This window comes from Cibotium barometz, chromosome 5, assembly GCF_041138505.1.
Source record: "Cibotium barometz isolate CiBa-2024 chromosome 5, ASM4113850v1, whole genome shotgun sequence".
Classification (NCBI taxonomy): domain Eukaryota; kingdom Viridiplantae; phylum Streptophyta; class Polypodiopsida; order Cyatheales; family Cibotiaceae; genus Cibotium; species Cibotium barometz.
In genome coordinates this window covers 42,210,177-42,234,452 of record NC_141050.1, presented here as the reverse complement: position 1 = coordinate 42,234,452, position 24,276 = coordinate 42,210,177, and the positions used below count along the sequence as shown (strand labels likewise).

Below are 24,276 nucleotides of genomic sequence, written 5' to 3'. Positions count from 1 at the left end.
CCTAGATGAATCCAGGAACATGCCCAAATTCACCTTTTAGGAACGTGCATGTTATATACTCATGGTAGTCAACCCACAAGACTATATAACTATCAACTCCATTATGCATAGTATGGACTACATACTACAACATCCCCACTAATGTCATCAGTGCCCAATAGTGGGTTTAGAACTCTGTATCAAGATATGCTCTCACACACGCACTCCACACACACACACACACACACACACATAAGAGCATATATTCACACAAAGCCCTTCCTACTGAGTTTCTATCAAACCTCCGGAGATGCAGGGCAGACTCAGCCATAATGAAGCCTGGCACTAAGGGAAGTAGCAAATAGAAAGAATTAGTACAACAAATAAGTAGTTGATAGGGCAAATGCACTTCTAAAGATAGAAAGAATTTGATATTTGTCGTACGTCGTGACCCCATTGTAATCCCTAGTCCAGGATATGTCACGCACGAGCTACGTAGGTCATTCCTCAGCCTTAGGAAGTCAGTTAGTCAGTCAAAGTCCCTTAACCCACTTGGAGAGAATCATTCATGCATATAGATGCATAGAAGCCGTAGGGTTTGCATCAGGGCATGTTTGCATTTTGAATAGCATTTATCCCATATGCATTTAGACCACCTAGACCATTGCATAAGCCTCAAAATATTATCCAGTATTTTTTCCCATATTTTACATCATTTGTCTAACATTTTTATCACCATTATTTAATTAATGCATAGCTTTCAGCCAGCCGACCTGCTCATGGAGTGCATATAAATAGCGTCACTTGCTCATCCCCTCATTCATTCATCATCATTCAATCTTCAGCCTTCAAGCGTTTCATCCTTCAGCACAAGGAGCATCAACAATTGAAGCATCAGCCCTCATCAACAAAATGCATCACCATTCAGTATTCAGCCACCTCAGCGTTTTCAGCATCTACACAGTTTTCAGCATCCATACACTCATCATTTTGCTATAGCCCTTCCGGTGTAGGTAAAACGCATTCATACATTCATTTTCAGCATTCATTCACAGCCTAGAACCAGTCCCAATCAGCCCATATCTCAGCCTCAGATTTGCAGCCTTCCTACATTCCATTGGGAAGAGTGCATAGGCTTGAGATCGGTCATCATTGGTGCTTCTACAGCCGTGTATAGTTCAGCCCAACTCTTGGTCTTTCAAAGATCTTGCGTTTGGCTTATCTACAGTCCAAAATTATTCTCTTCAAAGTAATAAAAGCAAATACTCCTAGCAATAGGAGGGGGCCCTTCAGTGGGTAATTCAGGACCCCATACGGTGTACAGATCTCTCTCTCTCTCTCTTTAAATCTCTTAAAGTTTGAAGTGATAAAAGTGGACTGTTAAACTCGCGAAACTCAAGATAAAGAAGGCGGTGTGAGACTTGTGTTTTCGTTGTGTTTGATGGATTGTTTGGCTGTTGTCCAGCCTCTTTCTCCCTCAAATTTGAGAGGGGGCTGATTGATCCTCATGCCTCACTTCATTGGAAAATGCTCAAAAGGAGTCTTGGAGTGCTGAGATTTGTGTACTTTGTTGCTGTGGATATGGCTCCCCCTTGTACAAACAAGGAGGACAAGTTGGATAGAACCAACTATGCCCATTGGAAGCTGAATATGCGGATCTCGTTCATCCATAAGGGTTTGTGGGAGATTGTTCACGGCAGTGAGAAGAAGCCCGAGCGTCCTCAAAACTCGAGGCGTTGGAACGAGCTCCAAGAGGATGAATTCCTTGCGGAATTACAAGGCTAGGAGGATCGTGATTCGAAGGCACACTCCGTGCTTGTGCATACCATTACAAAGGAGGTCTCACTGTTACTTCCTAATGGTAGTTCTATGCAGTCGTTCCTTATGAAGGCCAAGGTTATCCATGACCAATTACTATGTAACATGCGGAAGCTTCGGAGAAGATCAGTAACTTCAATGCTTAGAAATCAACACTCTTTTCGCGACGGAATTAACACACAAACTGAATGAAGATGTGCAGAAAATAGAGAGAGAGAGAGAGAGGGAGAGATGGAGAGGACACAGTATTGGGTCCCAAATACCCTCTGTAGGGCCCCCACCACGGATGGTGTATTTGCTTTAATAGAATGATGTAAATCTGAAAAGAAAATACAGAAATCTTGACCTTTCTTGGCTGAGAAAACTCTGCCCTTGACCTACAGTCCTTCACCCTTTTGCTTAGCACCTCCTTGGCTTGTCTAGCCCTTGTATGCTTGAGCTCTTGGTGAAAAATGAGATGAAGCAATGGGATTGTGGGCTCTCCTATTTATACTACTCCACAAAGGGCAGTCGGCCAGCTTAAGTCTAGTCGGCCAACCCTGATTTGTCCCACGATTGATATTCAGCATTAAATGCTGGAAAAATCACATAAAATGCTGCGCATCATTCCCTAGATGGCTGGGCATCATGCGCCTGATTCTAGATGGGCTGGGCACTGATTTTGCAAGTACCCTGAGGCTGGACAGCCTGTATGGGCTGCCCCATACCTGCCCTACAGCCCAATAATTGCTTCATGGACTGTCGGCTGCCCCTGGCATGCCCCTGGGGCTGTCCTACAGCCCCTCCATGGCTGGTGGGTTCAGCCAGGGCCTTCCTGGCCCTCATGGGGGTGGTTTCACACCATCCCCATGCCCACACTAAGACTTGGGATAGCCCTATGGGCTGGCCCCTTGTTCTAAAAGCAAACCCTAACTACCTACTCAGTGATCTGGCATCCGGTACCATACCAGATACACAGAATCACTGACATCATTCCAGAGGGAGACTTACAGCGCGGACTGGCACTGTTTCATGTGCAGGACGTGCACACCTGACCTTGGACTCATGTGCAGGACAATGCACACCTGACCTCCGACAACTAAGATGGATCCCTAGCTGACTCGTCCCGGACTAGGCTCACATGGGACTAGTTCACCATCCCAGGTCCTACACCTTCTGTACAGATATGTCTACGTGGCACAAGTGCGGGATGCACGTGACATGCTAGCAATGGATGCTGCGTTGTCCTCTGCTCAGTTGGTTGCACTTATCCTCACCAAGCTTCCCGCGGAGTATGATGTGGTTTCTCAAGCTTTGAGGTGCCACGTCACCACCACTCAATTGGATTTTGATGACCTTAGCTCCCTTCTCTTGGAAGAAGAGTCTGTCCTCGTTTCTCAAGGTAAGATCAAGGTGTGAAAGAATGGGTACTATGTTGTGATACCCACAAAGAAATGTTGCAAGAACTGTACAACATTGTGTGTGGACAGCAAGCATAAAGGAGAAAATAAGATCACTGCTGAATATCACCAGAAAAGGTAGTACATCATGTGGAGCAGCATGAGGGAGGTCCTATAGATGCTGCCTATCACTGCAAAAGCTGAAAAGAGAGATGATCTAAGGGAAAAGGGAGCCAGCCCTTTATACTACCTCAATATGCTGGTCGGCCACCTGTAGCTGGCCGACGGCATGGCTGTAGCAAAAAAATGCCTTTAAAATACCAAAAAATGGTAGAAAAAATGCTGAATAATCCCTGCTAAGATATGCCAATGCAGGGCTTCATATGGAGCCAGATACAAGCATGAATATGCATGGGAAATTCCATCTGGGGATGAAATAATTTCCAACACCTCCTCTTCAACGCCAGATGGGTGGACCAACTCTAGCACGTTGCAAAAAATCCTCCAAAGAATCTGAAGGAACAACCTCCTCATAAAAGGCAAAAAGCTTGCGAATGGTGAAGGATCTGAGCCATTTGTCATGGGTGAACTGTCTGAGCCATCGGAGGAGGACTCCTGCTTTGCTTTAGCTTTGGCTTTAGCTTTGCGGGAAGCAACCTGTCAGGCAAAACATTTGGCCTCTGAATGACCAAGTCGGCCACAAAACTCACAAGATTCCTTTATCCTGGAACCCTTGATGCTGTTAGAATCATCAAAATCATCGTCGTCACAAGATGACTTTGTGGTGACTTTCTGCTTGTTGTTGTTGGAGTTCCATTTTTCGCTTTTGCCTTTGCCCTTGCCCTTGTCAGAGGCACCAAAAGAAGACTCCGACTTGCCTTTTCTGCAAAGCATACACTTGTCATGGAGATAACTCACGACTTCCTCAAAAGGGGGGAGAGGATCACGGAAATAAATATTATCCCTGAAAGAATCAAAGGAAGCAGGCAACTTACCAAGAAGTTTATGGATGGGATTGTTGATGGTGCTCCCATACTCCTCAAGTTGCAGCTTGATACGAGAGAACTCTGCAGTCTTCTCAATCAAGTTATCTCACTCAGTGATGATAAGCTTCTCCAGATCTGACTCCAATTTGGCAATCTTCACTGTCGAAACTCTCCTTTGGATCTCTGTCCACATCTGATGAGCATTACTCCGGGAGGAGACAAACTGTGCCTATATGGATGGAGTCATGCAATGGATGATGATAAGACGAGCCCGAGCATCCAATATGCTTCTCAAAGCGGGTCCACCAAGTGAAGTGTGGAGATAGCCATCCACACACCGGCTCCTTCCAACAACAACTGAGTGTAGAAAGACCAAGTATGATAGTTGGTTGGTGTAAGCTTCATGGACATTGGAGTCGCTGACTTGGGGCGGATTGTAGGATGGTATGTGGGCAAGGGTGGGAGCAAGACCTGGATGAGAGAAACTCAGAGAGGAAAGATTGGAAATAGGAACCACCTGTGGAGCGGCGGGAGCAAGGGATCCAAGCTGTGATGGAGCGGGAGAAGAGATAGGAGAAGGAATAGAGAAGTGGTCTCCTGAAGCCATGTCTGCCAACAAATAATCCTCCTCTGTCTCAGGTGGTCTGCTGACAACCTACTAAGCACCACTGCTACAGTGCACAAGAGTATGGAGAAGCAACGAGAGTAGAGAATACTCTAGTAGCCCTATCTTCTAACAAAGAATCCTTCTCTTACTGAAGTGGGCTGTTAAAAAACAGCAAAGTACCTCCTCTCAAGCTATGCACAACAAGAGAAAGAAGAAAGAAAGGGAAGGGAGGGTGGGAATCTGAAAATAGAAGAAGCAGACTATCTCAGGAAGAAAGTGTCATCTCCAGAAGCCATCACCTCCAAGAACCCAAGCCTCATTTAGAAAGACTAGAAGAGAGGGTGGGCGGGAGGGAACCAGAAAGAGGAGAACAGAATGACTCTCCAGTGGTAAAGGCTGTAAAGCAGCTCTGTAGAAAGAAATTGCACTGCTTGAGGCAGTCCCGAGTGAAAACGCAGCTCCACAAGAAAATGCAGGTTACTGATGAAGAAAACGCAGCAGTAAACAGCTCCTATATGCTGTAAACAGTCAACAGCAGCATGGGAATAGAAAACGCAGGTCCCTGTAGATATTACCCGCTCTGATACCGTGAAAGAATGGGTAACTCTACTGTGATACCCACAAAGAAATGCTGCAAGAACTGTACAACACTGTGTATGGACAGCAAGCATAAAGGAGAAAAGAAGATCACTGCTGAATATCACCAGAAAAGGTAGTACATCATGTGGAGTAGCATGAGGGAGATCCCGTAGATGCTGTCTATCACTGCAAAAGCTGAATAGAGAGATGATCTGAGGGAAAAGGGAGCCAGCCCTTTTATACTACCTCAGTATGTTGGTCGGCCAGCAGTAGCAGGCCGACAGCATGGCTGTAGCGAAAAAATGCTATAAAATGCCTTAAAAATACCAAAAAATGGTAGAAAAAATGTTGAATAATCTCTGCTAAGATATGCCAATGCAAGGCTTCATATGGAGCCAGATACAAGCATGAATATGCATGGGAAAGTCCATCTGGGGATAAAATAATTTCCAACAAGGTGTCTCTTAACAATTCAAATCAGGCACTTACTTCAGTACAGAAGAAAGGTCGGAGTCGTTGCTTCTCACGTGGGAAGAGAGGACATTTTGAAAGAATGTGCACAAGCGGAAGCAATGAACATGAGAGAGAGAAAGATTGCAAGCAAGAACTGAGCTTTATTAGCTTGAGGTTACAGAGTACAAGAGCCAGCAAATGGCGCAAGGAATGATATGATGGAATAAATAAAGTGAGCACCTCTTATATACTTGTGCATGAAGCAGTCGGCTGTAGGAAAATAGGCCGACAGCTCCACGACAGCATAAAAGAAAGATGCAATATTTTAACACCCCCTCTGCATCTTGAAGTGTGCAAAAAAGTCAAAAGAAAACTGATGACGAAGGTGCGACCATGGACACCTCAGCATGGCCAGTATTGAGTACACCTCGGAAAATGCACATGTCAGCTTGTTGTCTTCAGAGAACATAATGCCACTATAGAGAGCAAAAGAAAATCTACTTGGCTCCAAACTCAAAGTAGAACTGTGAACACATCACATCCAATAACCTCGAACAAATGAACATGGAACACATCCTGTCCATAGTCTCTGCTAACCAATAGCTCTGGAAGTCATCCGAACCATGAAGGAAACTTGGTTGATCCTGGAACTCATCCGGACCATCAAGTGAACTTGCCTGTCTTTATACTTGGAACTCCGACACACGGGTCCCATACTCCAGATTTAATATAAGAGAGCTTTTGAAAGCCCCCTCTCCCGCCCACAAGCCGTTTCTGGAAGACAGCACGCAGGGGGATGCCCTTAGGATCAGAGCAAGACACCAGTCATGTTCTCTCCAGACTGTAAGGCCTTGGGAGAGCTGGGATTATCACTAGACGAGTCTGTGTCAGTGTCATGTGACTTGTCTTTGCCCTTCTTTGAAGACTTGCCCTTGTCCTTGGCTTTGCCTTTGTCCTTTGACTGACAATCCTTTGACAGGTGGCCTTTCTTCCCACACTTGTAACACCGACTCCGAACTTTCTTCTCTACTGTCGAGAGTGCCTGATCAGGTCCAATAGACAATGAAACTTTCAATTTCCCCTTAGAAACTAGGATGGATTCGTCTTCCAAGAGGAGAGTACACAAATCATCAAACTTGAGGGAACGTGTTGTGATCTGAACCCGCAAAGCTCAGGGAACCATGTCATAATCTGCAGGAAGCCTGATGAGGAGGAGAGCAGCTAACTGAGAAGAGGTCAGGGCAGTACCCATTGCCACTAATTGGTCATGAATTACCTTAACCTTCATCACAAATGACTGCATGGAAGTCCCTGCTGTAAACTCCAGAGAAAAGAGCTCACCCAATAGGTTGATAGATCGCATTGCAGAGTCCCGTGCATGTAGGTCTATCAGCTTTCTCCAAACAGAAGCAGCACAATCCAATGTTTGCATGGCGGGGGAGACCTCTGGTGAGATGGCTCGTACAAGTGCAGAGTGAGCTTTTGAGTCTTGATTCTCCCAAGCTGAAAGTTCGGTGAGAAAGGCATCCTCCTAGTCCTGAGTCCACTTCCTAGAGCTGGTAGGGCATTCGGACTTTCGTTCGTGGCCCTAAACAATCTCCCAGAGACCCTTGTGTGTGAACCAGACCTTCATCTGTAGCTTCCAGTGATCATAGTTTGTACCACTGAGCTTGTCCTCCGTGTTCGTGCAGGGGGGAACCATGTCTGCCTCAAAGAAGCTATGTCTCAAACAACCTCTGTAGCTAAGCAATCCACGTGCTCTCTCAAGCACCTTTCCATAGAATCCAACTAGGGACTAATAGCCCCCTCTGAAGATGCAAGCTGGACAGCAGCAAAAGAAACGCAAGAACACACCACCGGGAACCTCCTACCGGAAGAGGGAGGGGATCTTGGAGGGAGAGGAGCTGATGTGCCACTTGTCTAATGCACTTGCTCAATCTTCAGCTAGACCTCCTCCACTTGCCTCTATAGAAGAAAACGCAACCTGGGGACTGGCCGACAGCAGCTGGAGAGCTTGTAGAGCAAAAACGCAGCTAAGAGAGAGAAACGCAGCCACTGTTTTGAAAGATCTACAGCTTGGAGAATCTAGGGAAGCAAAAAACGTAGAGGAACAGATTGTGCAGCAGCCAGAACCTAGGTGAATGATACCATGAAAGAATGTGCACAAGCGGAAGCAATGAACATGAGAGAGAAAAAGATTGCAAGCAAGAACTGAGCTTTATTAGCTTGAGGTTACAGAGTACAAGAGCCAACAAATAGGGCAAGGAATGATATGATGGAATGAATAAAGTGAGCACCTCTTATATACTTGTGCATGAAGTAGTCGGCTATAGGAAAACAGGCCGACAACTCCACAACAGCACAAAAGAAAGATGCAATATTTTAACACATTTGTCTAAGGATTGTTTGTCCAAGAAGAAGAACAAGACCAAGGGCAAGTCTTCATCTCAGAAGAAGGGCAAAAACATAACACAAGACAGTGACACAGATACTTCCAATGACTCATCTAGGGATCCCAGGGCACTTCCGACTCGGGAGTACCAAGAAGATGTTCTTCTCTAGCATACATGAAGTTTCCCCCATGTGCTTCCAGCCAGAGGAGGCTTGTGGGCGGGCGAGGGGGCTAGTAGCAGCTCCATTTTCTAGTGCATGGGAACCCTGAGTCGGAGTTCCAAGCATTAAAAATCTAGCAAGAAAAGATCAGCTTTGGTGTGGCAGAGACTATGGACAGGATCTGTTCTGAGTTCATCATTCGTGGTTTTTTGGGACATGATGTGTTCACACTCCGCTGTTGGGGGATAATGGGCTCATCATTCTATCCTTGGAGTTCAAGGCACACTAGTGTGGGAATTTGGAGCCAAGCAAATTTCTTTGTTGTTCGTGGTGGCATTGTGTCTTGAGGAAACACATTGGCAGGTGCTCTCTCCAAGGTGATTCCGATATCTACAGTACTTAAGGGTCCATGGTTGCATCTTCATCAGTTTATCTTCTTCAGACTCTTGCACACTCTGAGCTGCAGAAGGGGTGTTAGAATATCGTGCGTCTCAGTGTTTTGGGGCCATGCCTATTTATTGGGATTTATCCATTTATTCTCCTTTTAGTAGGTCGTGAGGCAGTCGGCCAGCTCTACATGCAGTCGGCCAGCTTCCCTATATCACTATATAAGGGGCCTCCTCATATTCACTTCTATCATCCAATAGGCATCAAGGCCTTATTTTTTGACCCTAAATAAGAGGGTGTTCACACCTAAAATGTTCACACCACTAAGGACACCTGACTAGACTCCAGATTAACTCCGAAATACCCAACAAATCTCCCTTCAAAGTGATGGTGGAGTTGCATACATAACCTTCAATAGTCCCGTACTCCAACACAAGCAAAGACCAGACAGAGACCCCGCAACTTGATCAATGGCTCATGAACATGGCTTAGGGACTAAAAGCATGGCTCAAAGGTTCATAAAGCATGGCCAGAGCAAAGGACTCAGAGGTCAAGTCCTACCCTGGGGACAAAGACCGCTTACATCGACATACCAAAACAAACCCACCCCCCTACCCCCCGGCTAAAACAAGGGCAAAAAGAGAATGATGGAGACCAGCCTTTTGTAGAAACAAGGCCTTACAAAATCCAAAAGAATCCAAGATATATAACTCAGATTTTGGGAGACTACCCGAGGAGAGAACCCAAGACGTACAATTGAAAAGATAGATTTTCGGAAGTTAACAAACTTCCCGCATGGTAGAACGACGGTAGAACATTGATGATAATCTGATGTCGTTTTCTTGTGCCGACATTTCCATTCCGACACTTGATGATCAAGTGTGGGACGTATACTTGCAAGAAACAGATGCTTCATGATGGTGCTTCAGTACTGATGGCTACAATCCTTTTAGGCAAAATAGCCAAGACAGAGGACCCGAGGAAAAACAGGAGCTCCTTCATGATGATGTTAATGATATGAGTACTAAGTACCTTACACACATGAGATGTTGCAAAATCTTCAAGAGTAGAGGAGCACCAAGAGGTGGAGCCGGCGGTGCTCACGTGGGGCAGCGAGGAAGGCCCAAGGCTTGCAGAGGCTCAAAGGTACGTGGAGAAGAAGACATAACATTGACTGGCGATGTAGTAGTCAACGTGCAGAAGGTAGAGACTTGGTGCTCGACAATCTACGTATCTGCAGCAGCCTCAATAGCAGCAACATGGTGGTGAAGGCGTTGGCATCATCATCATCAACATTGGCGACAACATCAAAACGCAACTTTTAATGATGCAGATAATGGCAGCCATAGAGCTCCAAGCAATCCGACATAAAAACACAGATGACTACAAGTCAACAAACTCGTTGGACATCCCCAGTTCAGAAAAACACACCCTAGATGATCAAGACGATGGTGGCTCAGTTCAAAAAACAACAAGGCTGAATGGAAGAAAAAACACAGGTTTGGTGGTGGGACAATCCCACAGAAAACGCATAAACCCTAAAAATGTAGATGTGGTTCAACCTAGCTTTGATACCATATTGGCATCCAGGAGATCACACATATGCAGCTATGGAGGCTTGAAGTTCATCATAGTGAGATGTATGGAAGGGAGATGAAGAAGAAGGTTTAAGCCATAGCAATAGTTGTACCAGATGAAGAGATAGAGAGAAAGTAAGAGGGAGAGAGAGATGAGATACTCAAGCCAAGAGAGAGCAAGTTTGCACAACTCACCCAAATACAGGCTTTTATAGGCACCCTCCTTTGACCCTAAATAAGAGGGTGTGAAAGAGGGTGTTCACACTTAGTGTGTTCACACCACTAAAGAGACTTGACTAGACTCCAGACTAACTCTGAAATACTCAACACCGTTTGCATTGGGTAGAGTTTGGAGAACATGTCACCATATTTGTCTTCACCTTGGAAGCATATGCCAATGGGTGTGTTTCACAAGGCCTAGATTTCTTGGAGACTGTATCGATAACAATCGAAGTTTTTGCTTCGATGTATTAGCACAAGTATTACTTGGAGTATGTTCTGCAGGATGAAGGATTAGGCATGCAAGTGTTGAGCAATACCAACAAATACAAATTTGGTGCAAGTCTTCTTGGGAGTTTTCAAATTTGGTTCTACTTTCTTCCTTCAAGGTGCAATAGGGTTGGTGTAGCCAGGTATTCTAATCCATCTCAGTCAATGCATTGGTGGCCGGAGTGTGGATAGCGGAGTTTTGCAAGTCCTTTCTTTGGAGTGTGCTTTTCGTGAGATATCGGAGGATAGTGTATCAAGGCTTGCAATGCTGGATCAAACAAGAGTTTTTCATCCACACCTTTCTTTGCAAGTCTTTGTGCTGACATGGCAATAATGGAATGTGAGCCTTCGCGTTGGACGCAAAGTGGTCTCACAATGTTTGAGATTTTGGGTACCATGGATAAGCTTTGCTTGGATCATTTTCTTTTTTGAAAGCACAATTCAAATGATGCTCAATGTTATTAGAACCGCCCAAGTACATGCTTTTATAGACATCAAGCCTTATCTTTAAGGGTTGTGCAGACCAACGTAAAAGGCTAAAATGTCAGGAGTAATTTTACAAGCCCCTAGTGTGGTAGTTTCCATTTTCCCATTACATAGGGTGAGAGGAGTTTACCTAATGTTACTCACACGCAATAGAAAGATCTGCTTTAAAAAAGAGACTCGTGGATACATGATCCTTGTGTATGGATGACCTATCAATCAAGGAGGCAATCTCCATTGTTCTTTGTGTGTGTGTGTGTTTCACAATACCATAGCAAATCGGACACTGTCTCATCACGTATCATGCAATGGTGACATCTTGCCACAGCAATGTGCCTCTTTTCCAAGAATACACCGACTGGCAGAACTCCCACGATGCATCTCCAAAGGAACAGTCTTTCTTTCAGTGTGGCAAACCATTTTTCCATATTCTCCTCAAACAATCACTCCACCATCTATCTGTTTTGTGCATTGTCCAAAGTGCATAGCATGATCCACGATCCAAGGAGGAGCAACCAGTTTGATGTAGACCCTTTTAGCTGTTAGTTCATGTAACCTTGTAGCTTGTGGTGGAGCGACCCGCCACACTGTCAGGGCATCTTTGCATGCGATTCCCGGGAGCTCAATTTGGGAAGACATTTTGGCTTTTCGCTCAGATTCCGCAACAATACACCACCTTCAGGGTATTCTTCGCATGGACTACTTTTTGGGCACTATGGACAATAAGGCAAAATAGAACCCAGATGCATTATGGACACGTTCCTCTTGATCAATACGCTTACTTCCGAAGCTTGTTGAGACAGTTTATACACGACTGCCAAAACTTGCAACAAATAGACAACCAACAATACATGGCCTTCTTTGATTGCTTCTAGGCAGTCACATCCCTGGCCTACAAAGGGACCTCGGTTGCATCATGGTGGGTTTTCACCTCGCAATGCGGTTTCCCACTAGTAATATAAGTATTACTATATAAAAAAAGTGTGTGTGTTTTTTTTTGGGGGGGAGGATTGGAGAACAGATGCCAAGGTTCGAATCTGCACGTCAGCGAGCCAAGGTCTGACGGCGCTCTAGCCCCAGTGAATAATTTAACATAAAGTGAAATGCCAAAATTTTCGCTTAACAAAAATGTGAGCAATGTATGGTACTAACCCAGCATGGTTACAGTGAGGCCATAGATCTGCCAGCCTCCTCTGATCCATTCAAATGCTTGGGGTTTTGCGAGTGCGGCTGCACATGCGAGAGCGACCCATACAGGGAAGGCGGTTGAGAGAAGCTCCACAAGGACCAAAAGGCTTGCAACCCAGCCATGTGTGGCAGCACCACCCAGCTCTGAGGTAGAAGACGGCCCGTCTCCAATCCTCCTTTCACAGAAGGCAACAAAGCCTTTCTCGGGTCGGAGCCCGCGTGCAGAGTAGTAAAACCTACGGTTCACACAGGAGAAGGACAGTGCTCTCTGCCTGGATGCAGTCGAGGTTGTTGCAGGTTGAGAGAGGAAAGCACACGGAGATCGCAGATGAAGAACATGTCGACTCGTAGAAATTGATGCTGATGACTCAAAAGCGGGGCTTCGAACCACAGAATTCATGGCTTTCTAATGCAGCTTATGGGTCTCCTATTGTGCAATATAAAGTCTTACAGAATTCATGGCTTTCTAATGCAGCTTATGGGTCTCCTATTGTGCAACATAAAGTCTTCTTATTGCTAATCCTCTTCCAACTTATTGATCCTAAAGAAAATGGTAATTATAATAATAAACAATTCATTGATTTAAGAAAATGATAATCATAATAAAGAATATAAAAAAGAGGCCAAGGAAATCCCTTAATCTATTGTTGACGACATCTCAGGACTACCACTCCTCTTAAAGTCAAGCATGCTTTCCCTATTTTCATTGGGCCAATCGTGAATGACTTTGGACTCGTATAGCTAGGGCCTTCTGAGCAACATTGGGTAAGCTTTTAGTCCCTCCACTTCAATGACATTAAAAGTCGCCCAAAGGTCCTTATCTTACAAGAAAACTATGAGGTTACAGGCCATGCCAAGTGGTTGCATCATCATTCATCACCGATCCACCATCTTTACCTTGAATGGTGCATGTCTTTGATCCCCAGCTTCCTCCGAGTGGCCTCACTTATGATGTTGACACCAAGCACTTCTTGGTCAATGATTCATTATCATTGCTACTACTTGGGATCGATACAGATATACTTACTCTAGATCACTACACGTACACTTGCTTTAGATCAGTATGTGTACACTTCATCTCAATGGACAATATGTTGAGTGTTTATTGAGCTACAACATGTTTTTTCTAGTAAATAAAATCACATGTTGAAATTTTTTATCTAATAACAAGGATGCTAATAGAAGTGCATCTATTAGAATTCTAAAGATAGATGTCAAAAATAATGTAGATGCTCTATTCGTTGAATACACAAGAGTCTTTGCACATGAACATGTTTAACCAACATTAGTCTTTAGTAAATTTAACTATTCTGACTATGGCTATGCTTATTAAGTGCATATATATGTGAGTGGGAAAAAGAAAAGAAAAAAATATATACACAAGGTATAGTAGGGAGGTGGCACAAGTATCCCCTTAAAGCCATAGGGGAACATACCATTTTCTCATTTACTAAAAAGTCGAGCAAATCAAATTCTTTATAATGATTAACAAACATCTTACTTGCTCATATTGAACTTGCTCATTTTGAACTTGTTCATGGATGAAAACATGATGACATCAAGAAGATGTTGATGTTGCATTGTTGTCGAGTGTTGTGAGAGTGTTCAATGAGACTTTTACGTAATGCGCATTGAGGTATAAGACTTGACAACAAAAGAAAAACTGCTACTACAAATCCAAGCTAAAACATTGAACCTTGCGCCTCTTGTGTTGCCAACAAAGTGAAGGATACCCACCACCTTACCCAGCACTCTACTGCTAAACCTTGATGAGTAGCTTTATTGTATAGAAATAGAGGCTATCTTTGAATTTTAGCTTTGCTTGTTGAGGAAAGTTACTCGAGTATATTGATGTTAAGTCCCACAGTACCTGGACCCCTACCTAGGGTACTGGGTCACTGTCATGCCCAAATAAGGGTCTCCTAGGTTAATTCCCAGCTTTGCTACAAAGAAACATAGACCACTTCATTGAAGAACACAAGACTATAGTAAAAAATATAATTTTGATTGCTCATTAAACGTAAAAACAAGGATTCTATTAGAAATGCACATGTGAAAACTTATGTTAGAAATGACATGGATTCTCCGATTGTTGAAGCCTCACACATAATCCTTGCATTACAACATGTTATCGTTTTTTGACTATGGCAACACTTCATCTATGCATATGTGTGTGAATTACTCACAAGAAGGATTTAAAAAAAGACCATACACAAGGTATGGTGGGGAGGGCATGGTGGGGAAGTGGCATAAGCCTTGAAAGTAGAGTAGAGCAAATTGTTACATAGCGATATAATAACAACGATACACTTACGTTTTTGTATTTACATTTTCCTTACTCTTGTAGATAGATTCGAGCCCTATCATAGCTAATATCTTCTTTAGCTTGCTCCTCCCCAACCTCATTCTTATCATGCTTCACATACTAATGAAGATTCCCTCGGTAGTCTCGATGAGGGTGTCCACCACGACAAGCTCAACACCAAATCCACCAAAAAATTTATCCTTCTTCGAAGCCTCTAGAGGCTCTAGTAGCCAAAAAAAAAAGACTTCAAGTTCAAAGGAGGGGCTAAGAGATCTTTTGGTGGAGGTAAATGGGCAAGAGATATTCTTAAATCATTTAATCTTCATGTGTTTCTACGAATAATGATTACAATATCACAAACTCATATCTAATTGATCATCAAGATCTAACAAGGATTGGATGGCTCTCCACCATGCACATATTAATAAATTGCTATTGCTACAGTGTAACCATGGGAATCCTATTGTTATGTAGACACGTCTCTCCAAATTGACCTATGCTCGATTTAAAAAAATATTGTTATCTTGGTCACTAGGTTCTTTTTTGAGAGCTGTAACATATGCAAAATCACATCTAACTAGAGTAAGCAATAAATTGAGGATATTTACTTTTTAATATATAAAAAAATCAAAGGACTTGTATGATTAAAAATGTTAGATATTTCACTCTATGATTGGCTGGGGACAATGAGATACCATTGTACCATGTTGGTAGTTGTTTTATTTGTATATGCATTTGAGGCCATGCAAGTCTTATATTGGTATTGCCAGTTTATCTCCGGTGTTAAATATTGAGCTAGTGTCATTTGCTGTTATGTTTTCATGCCTATTAAAAGTAATCATATTGAGATTAACTGTGAGAAGTCCAATGCCTAATTTTGGAAAGGTATGCTATTACTAGTGGCTCCTTAGGCTAAATTTTGAAATATAATAAAAATACCCACATGAGGGAGTTAGAACCACTCACATGGAAGGAGATTACCCACGTGAGGGAGTTGGAGCCACTCGCTTACACCCAATGGTTTTTATCTTATGTTATTTTTCTCATGCTCTTGAGTTGATTTAATTTCTTAGTCTATTCAATCTTTGGTTTTGACAGTATGTATAAGGAGAGAGATTTTCTCCTTGTCTAAGATCTTGTCAGTGTGGTATCAGAGCCTAGGTAAATTTCAAGGAGGAAATTTGCAGCTTTGCAAACTATGGAGAAAATTCGAGCTTCAAGGAATTAAAAATAACAAATAGAAAGCCATTTGTTTGGAGGTCAAAAAAAAATATTTTTAAAACAAGGAAAAAGAAAGAAAGGCTGTAGGGTCTGTCTACAGAAAAGACTCACAAAAATCAAGGCTTGAAAACTCTTATCTCTTAGACCTTTGGGCAAAAGAAAAAGCAACAGTTTATCCATTGGTCAAAGTGTAAAGGCTTAAGTTTTAGCCTTTACGTGTAACAACAATTTTAAACAAGCAAGCAAAATGCGGCCTCTTTCAAATGGTGCTTCTCTTGCATAATGAAATGGGCAATGGAAAGTTTATTTCTTCACCCCTTCAAAGAAATGTAGGTATCAATTTTTGGGAGCATGCAAATTGAAGAAAAATTCATTAGTTTCCATACTTTTTATCTTGGCCCTCTAGTATAGCACGGGGATGTGTGGGAGTTGTAATCAATGTAGCAAAATGCACATAGATACAACAAGCAAGAGGAGATAGATGGAAGCACAACAATTAAAGTATAGATTGATAAGAATGAGTGAAGTGACATGATAAGGTCACTTAAACACACTTATAAGAGTGCATACATATGCTTGGGGAAAAAGTGTTTTGGCCCATTATTAGCCTACGTCCACACGTTACTACTGTATATAAATAGCTAACAAATCCCCCCCTATAGAGTGATGATGTAAACATGTACAAGGATCTTGTGGCTTGATCCCCAAATGGCAATACGTCTAAAGCTTTGCGAAAAGCTTCAAACTTCTCTCGTGAGAGAACCTTCGTAAACATATATGCCACATTGTCATGTGTGGAGACATGAGCCACGCTAATCTTTCCTACAATGAGCCTCTCCATGATGACAGAATGATAATGCACCTCAATATGCTTTATGTGAGCATGAAACATTAGGTTCCTTACAAAATGGCTAATGCACTCTAGCTATTAGTGAAGATGGAGATGGGGACTATTGTCCAACACCAAGATCTGTAAAAGTCTCATCCAGCTATGTAATACGAGGCTAGACATTTAATTAGGGGTTCTCCAATTGAGCAAGTTTATGCACAGGCCTAGAAGTAAGCACTAGTAGGTTGCCAAGCGAGTATTTAGATACTTATAGGCTAAGGGCACTTAGTCCATTGGCTTATTCTATGTTAAGGGCTCACTAAGGGGGGTGATGTTTAGCAGCATGCTTTTAGTGATTTCGATGTTATGACATGCGAGTGTCCACTAGTGGCTCTTGCTTTCACCTTGGTGATTCATGTATATCATGGCTTAGTAAAGAAGCAGCTGATAGTGGCCACTTCAAGCTATGAAGCTAAATATAATGTAGCTTTTACAATGATTATGGAGTGTGTACGACTCAGACATCCAATAGCTTTGTGATAAAGTGATGCATCAAATGGTTCACTTGTATCCTGATGGAGACTAAGCCTAGCACATGTCTCTACTGGTGTAGCAATAGGCTTATAGTTCCAGACAAAACCATGTAAGAAACATCTATATGTACTTTAACTGCAACATCACACTGTATAAACTATATGCCCAAATAATAATGTAACATAATGAGCCCACATCTGTTATCTAAAATGAAACATGTAATTCAGCCTTTAAGGCTGAAATCTTCTCCTCATTAGAACTTATGAGAGCAGCAAGCCATCGACATATAAAACGATGACCAAAAATACACCTATGATCGTAATCATATGAGACGTGGGTGCAAAGGTCTCTTTATAATCTATACCCTTGTTTTGAGCATAACCCTTTACAACAAGCCTTACCACAATCAACACTACCATTAGCTTTACGCTTATGCTTATAAACCCACTTCGCACCAATGGCCTTTTTGCCATAAGGCCGATCTACTAAATAACAAGTGTCATTTTTGAGGATCGGATCATACTCATACATGGCTTGTATCTAATGAATATTTTCTTGTGCTTTCTTAAAGGAAACAAGCTCCTCTTCATTGCATATACTAGAAATGAGAACATGATCCACAAAAGAATAAGATGAATGATGAGAACCTACATGTGTCCTACTAGGTAAAGGAGGAACTAATTTGTTGTCCCGCAATATCTGCACTAGCCATTTTGTGTACTCTTGGATGCATGTATGGTTTCACCTTTCTCATCCAATGCATCATCCATAATTGCCTCATCAATAGGCTGATCTGTGACTAAAATTTAAGCTAACTTTCAGCCGGTATGGGTTGATTTGCATTCATTTGCTTCGCATATGGCTTATCGGCATTGTACAAAGGTAGGAGTGTATCAAAGATGTCCTGTGAGCATACATTTTGCTAGCTTTTGCATAAAAGATTGGGCTGAACTGAGTTCTCAATAAAGATAATATCTCTACTCACCATGGTAGAGTCTATACCCTTTGCTTTTTGAGTTGTATCTCACAAAAATACATTTTACAACCTTCTAATCTATTACGTTGCTACTCAGGAATAAGAGTATAAGCAAGACAACCAAAAACATGAAAATGAGCCACACAAGGTTTTCTTCCATTTCAAGCTTCATAAAGGATAATTATCTGCAAAGCCTTGGTGGGACATTTGTTTAGCACATTAATGGCATACATAACTACCTCTAACAAAAAAAAACATAAGGCAAATCTTGGCCTTTAACCATGCAACGTGCCATCTCCATAAGAGATTTGTTCTTCCTCTCAGTCACACACCATTTTGTTAAGGTGTATAAGGTATCGTGTATTGATGCTTTATGCCTCTTTCAGCCATATATACACGAAACTCCTTTGACATATACTCCCCCTGAATATGTACAAAGTGTGCCAACTTTACATGCATACACATTTGCAGCCATAGAAATAAAGTATCTAAATCATGTAAAAACCTTTGACTTTGCCTAAGCTAAAAATTTTGGATAGCCCTAATTGATCCATCTTTCGGGAATGATGCCCATTGCATCTTGCCTTACATGCATCCCTTATATACATGTTTGATAGGGCCTTAAGATTTGGCAACTCTGATACCATTTCTTTCCTTTTAAGGTGTAACAAACTGCCAAAATTCAAGTGATCAAAGTTGGCATGCCATAGCTCTGTATTACTCATAGCACGAGTGATAACTGAACTAGCATTATATGCCAATCTCTCATACCTGTCCAATGTATAAAGCCCATGGCTTAGAGTACGAGATACTACATTGATATCTCCATCACTCTGGTCATGAATTTTACACATGTCCATCATTAATAAATCTGACCACTAGGCATGTCCTAGCAATAATACAGGTTGACAGCAATTTCTTTTTGATGCCAGGCATAAATAAGACTTATGAGAGCGTGATTGTTCCACCATACAAGGAGATGTTTGCATATGTGACTATTCCTCCTTGATATGAGAAGTTGTTTGCCACATGTGACTATTCCTCCTTGAGGAGCAGACCCAAGTGAGGAAAATAAATCACGCTAAGAAGTAATGTGCTTGCTAGCACCACTATTAAAGTACCAAACATGCTAATCTATCATTGACATGTATACATCATGGACATAAGGATCATAACTTTAGGTCCATGTGGTCACTGTACATGGTTAGAAAAGGTTGCTTAAGGTCTTTACATGTTGTTATGGTTTGTACACTCTATATTTCTCATACATGGTCAAAATTGTGATCTCTATATGCTCAGTCTTCTCACATTATGCCCGATAAGGCAGTGAACGTGGTATGTATATGGTCGAACCAGATGACCCAAGATATTTACATGATTGGTGTCATCTCAGTGCGCTCTATACAATCCTTATGATCTGCTTACGATTAGAATGGACTCTATGTGATCTCTATATGATTGGATTGGTTGAAATGAACAGCCTAAAATATTTACAAGATCGGTGTTGTCTTAGTGAGCTCCATACTATCCTTGTGATCCACATACAGTTGGAATGGACTCTATGTGATCTCTATATGCTTGGTCTTCTTATAGTGTGCTCTGCATGGTCCACGTAGTCTCTGTACATGGTCGTATCGTCTCAATGTGGTATGTGCAATCCATGTGTCTTGTACATGGGTGGAGTGGGCTTTATGCGATCTTTGTATACTCTCTTTTCTCACGGTGTGCATGGTTGGATCGGATTATCAATATCTTCACATGCTTGATGTCATCTCGATGTGGTCTGCACAATGCATGTGATTTGCATATATTCACAACAAGCTTCCTGAGATATTTACACGCTCATTTTTTGCCTTGGTGTGGCTTATATGGTGGATATGGCATGTACGTGGTCAAAATGGAATGCTCGAGATCTTTACATAGTTTTGTCCATATGCCCCTGGATGGTCCATACATGTGTGGAATGGGTTGTACCGTCCATTGATCATGGACTTGGATGTTTCATATAGTCCATACATCATTTCTATGCAATGGGTTGTGTGGGATCTTCACATGCTTGGTCTTCTCTCGATGTGCCTTGTATAGTTTATTCGATCCGCACACGTGGTTAGAATGAGTGTGTATATGCTTGGTCTTCTCATGATGTGCTATACTACTTGGTCCACGTGGTGTATGTACATGGTTGGAAGGGGCTTCTTGAGGTCTTTACTTGCTCACTATTGTCTTGGTGTGGTTTATATGTCCCGTACATGGTTGGAATGGGCCTCTATATCATCTCTATATACTTGGTGTGTGTGTGTGTGTGTGTGTTTATTATAGCCCATGTATGGTCTCTATGGCCTTTCTAGACAGTACATTGTGGCAATGGGTTGCACACAATCTTTATGTGGCCAGGGTTTCCCTCATGTGGTCTGCATGGTCCATACAACAAGTGTATAATCAAACTGTATGTGATATCCATATAGTTGGTCATCTCCAAGTGTGCTTTGTATAGTCCATGTGGTCTATATAGGTTGGAATGGTCTCTATCTAATCTTTGAATGCTTGGTCTTCTCATGGTGTGCTTTGCATGTTCCATAGGGTTTGCGCATGGTTGGAATGGGCTGATTAAGATATTTATGTGCTCTGTGTCCTATTGTTGTCGTCTATATGGTCCATATGCCCCATACATGGTCAGAAGAAGAATCTTGAGTTCCTTACATACTTGGTGCATCCGCCGGTGTGGTTTCTATGGTTTATATGGCTTGTGTACATAGCTGAAGCAAGTTGCATGAGATCTTTATGTCTGGGGACCTTTATTTGGTGAGCATTTGGTGGCACGCTCTTTTTTTATAAGCTTTGATTCCATGGGTTTTGCTCATGTGGACCACTTTAATGATATGGCAATTTTATGTGTCCCATGTCAACATGTAATGAGTCCATGCTAGTATGTAACATGGCATGGACATACATGCTATCATGTGTAACATCGATATACATGCATCATCCACATGATGACCTCCATATGGTCTGTACATATGGTCTTCTCGTGGTGTGCTATGTATAGTCCATGTGATTTGTACATGGTCAAAATGGGTTTCTATATGCTTCTTCCCATGGTGTCCTTTGTTACATGGTCCATGTGGTCTTTGTACATGATTAGAATAGGCTACAGAGGTCTTTACATACTCGATGTTGTCTCAGTGTGATCCATATCATCTATATGTCCTGTACATGGTCAGAATGGGTTGTATGTGATCTTTATATGATCGCTCTTCTCATGATGTGCCCTGCATGGCAGTCTAAGTGGTATGTGTATGGTCAGAACAGACTACCAAGATCTTTACATGCTCAATGTTGTCTTGGTGTGCTCTATACAGTCCATGTGGTCCGCATATGGTTGGAATGTGCTCTATACAGTCCATGTGGTCCGCATATGGTTGGAATGGGCTCTATGTGAGCTCTATATATCTTTGTGTGCTCTATAGTCCATGTGATCCCACATATGGTTAGAATGGGCTCTATATGAGCTCTATATGCTTGGTCTTCTCAAAGTGCGCTATGCATGGTCCATGTAGTCTCTGTACATAGTCAGAATGGGATATCTGAGATCTTTACATGCTTGATGTCATCTTTGTGTGATTTGTGCCATCCATGTGTCCCTTGTAACATTAAAGGAATGGGCTCAATGTGATCCATATATATTCAGAACAAGTTTCCAAGATCTGTACATGCTCGTTGTTGCCTTGGTGTGGCTTGTATAGTGGAAACATGTACATGGTCTATATATGTGTGGGATGGGTTGTGTCATCCATAGATGGTCTTTCTAGTTAGTATAATGTGGCGATGGGCTGTATATTATCTTTATATGGTCAAAATTATCCCCATGTGGTCTACATGGTCCATATAGCAAGTGTATGATTGGAATGTATGTGATTTCCATACGGTTGGGGTCATCTCCAGGTGTTCTTTGTATAGTTCATGTAGTATGTATATGGTTAGAATGGGCTCATGTAGTCTCTATATGCTTAGTCTTCTCATGGTGTGCTTTTCATATTCCATGTGGTCTCTCCACATGGTCAGAATGTTATGCTCTACAACTGTGGTCAACATATGGTCGGAATGATTTGATCAATATCTTTACATGCTTGGTGTCCTCTTGCTGCGGTCTATACAATCCATATACATCATACATGGTCAAAGCAAGAAAATTAAGATCTTTACATACTTGGTATCATCCAATATGGTTTATATGATTCACATGGCCTTTGTACATAGCCAAAGTAGGTTACAAAAGATCTTTACATGCTTCATATTGTCTTGGCATGGTTTGGAAGGCTAGAAAAGGATCCATGTGATTTGTTTTATGGTTGTTGCACTTAATGTGTGGTCTGTTTGTATGTATTGAAATATACATGATTTGTTTTACGGTTGTTGCACTTAATGTGTGGTCAGGTTTGTATGTATTGAAATATACATGATTTATATATTTGTATGTGTGGAAATATAAATGATTATATTTGGTCAGTATACATCCTACGAATAGGTTTTGTAACATTGCACAGGGTAGAGATGGTATTGCTCTTAGTACGCAAAACACATTGCAAACATAGGAAGGCTCACTTGAAGGACAAACCGATTTGGCACTTACCCCTCCCTTCGAGCTTAAGTGAATGGCTAACGTGGTGACCATTAGTGTAAAGTGAATAACATCATTAGTGAAAGAGGGACATTAGTGTAAAGTGAGTAATATCGTTAGTGGAAAGACAACATTGGTTGTTATTGAAAAAAGGACATTGGTAGTTGGGCTATGGCAGGGGCTAGGGGAGTTGGCATGGGCATGGTGTAAGAATTGAGCTTGTGTGGTGGCCGGACATAGTGACTAGATGAAGGGAAAACATGAAGGGGAGAGGCAGAAGTGTGTGGAGAGGATGTCTTGCCGACCGGGAGAAGTGGCCTTTGTCGGAATAGGTTGATGGAACTTTGAGAAGGGTGACGTGTGCCTAATGAAGGAATCAAAAGGGAGGATGAGGGTGGCTTAAGACGTGCAACATGAGGTGGAAAATAGGGCTAATGAGCTGACGGAAGTGCGTGGAGGGGAGATGGGAGCAAGTCTAGTGATAATGGATCTTATGGTTAGGAGCGGGGGATTTTTTTGGCAAGAAAATTCAGGCGAGCATAAACCCAAATATGGTGAGTAGGTTTTTAATAATGGGGGGCTCTTAGTCTATAGCTCTATCTCTCTCTCTTTCAACCTCTCTTTATTTGTCTCTGTCTCTTTCTCTTTCTCTTTCTCTCTATCTTTTATCTCTCTCTCTTTATTTCTCTCTCTCTCTCTCTCTCTCTCTCTCTCTCTCTCTCTCTCTATTTTTTTTTGTATCTCTTATCTATCTCTCTCAATAGAAAAATAAAATTTCTCGAATAAAATGATACAAGCTCTAATAAAATTACTCCATGGAAATTGTTTCAATAAAATGATACCCCCTAACATTTTTACACATCCCATACATTTCTAAAGTTAAATTAGGAATATGAGTTGTCCACTAGAACAATAGGTTCATTCTCTACGTAGACATTCAAATTACTTCCCTTTCTGTCAAAATTGGTTGGTGAAGAAACATATTTTCATTTTGGGAATCCCATGACTCTCATGTACACAAAGTACAAGTGCTTGCATGCTAAGTAGGGTTTTTGCTTGTTGACCCTTCCCAAAAAATATGGACATGAGCATGATGGATGCATTTTGATATGAACATCATAACTTCCCACATGAGAACCTTCTCCAAACGTCTCAATGGTGAAAGCCTCATGTTTGGAGGATTGAAGCACCTGCACTTGTGTAACTTGTGTATTTATATCTAGTGCTTTCTTGATCCTTTTTGCAGCTTCTTCTGAAATGCCAGTTTTGTATCTTGTGTGATGACCATCTCATGACATATCATTTTTGAATGTGT

At 42.0% G+C, this 24,276-nt stretch overlaps 1 protein-coding gene across 3 annotated transcripts in view; it reads right to left on the bottom strand.

Annotated features, from left to right (window-relative positions):
- LOC147638515 (Sodium Bile acid symporter family) overlaps nt 1-12,961 on the bottom strand; it is a 100,725-nt gene extending 87,764 nt beyond the window's left edge. For 2 of the 3 annotated variants that reach the window (XM_086798430.1, XM_086798431.1), the window contains exon 1: nt 12,443-12,961. In XM_086798430.1, coding sequence (XP_086654556.1) covers nt 12,443-12,878 — 436 coding nt within the window. In that variant the 5' untranslated portion in view covers nt 12,879-12,961. The remainder of the gene's footprint in view (nt 1-12,442) is intronic. The other variant, XM_086798429.1, reaches the window with a different exon arrangement.
- Between the last annotated feature and the right edge of the window lie 11,315 nt (nt 12,962-24,276).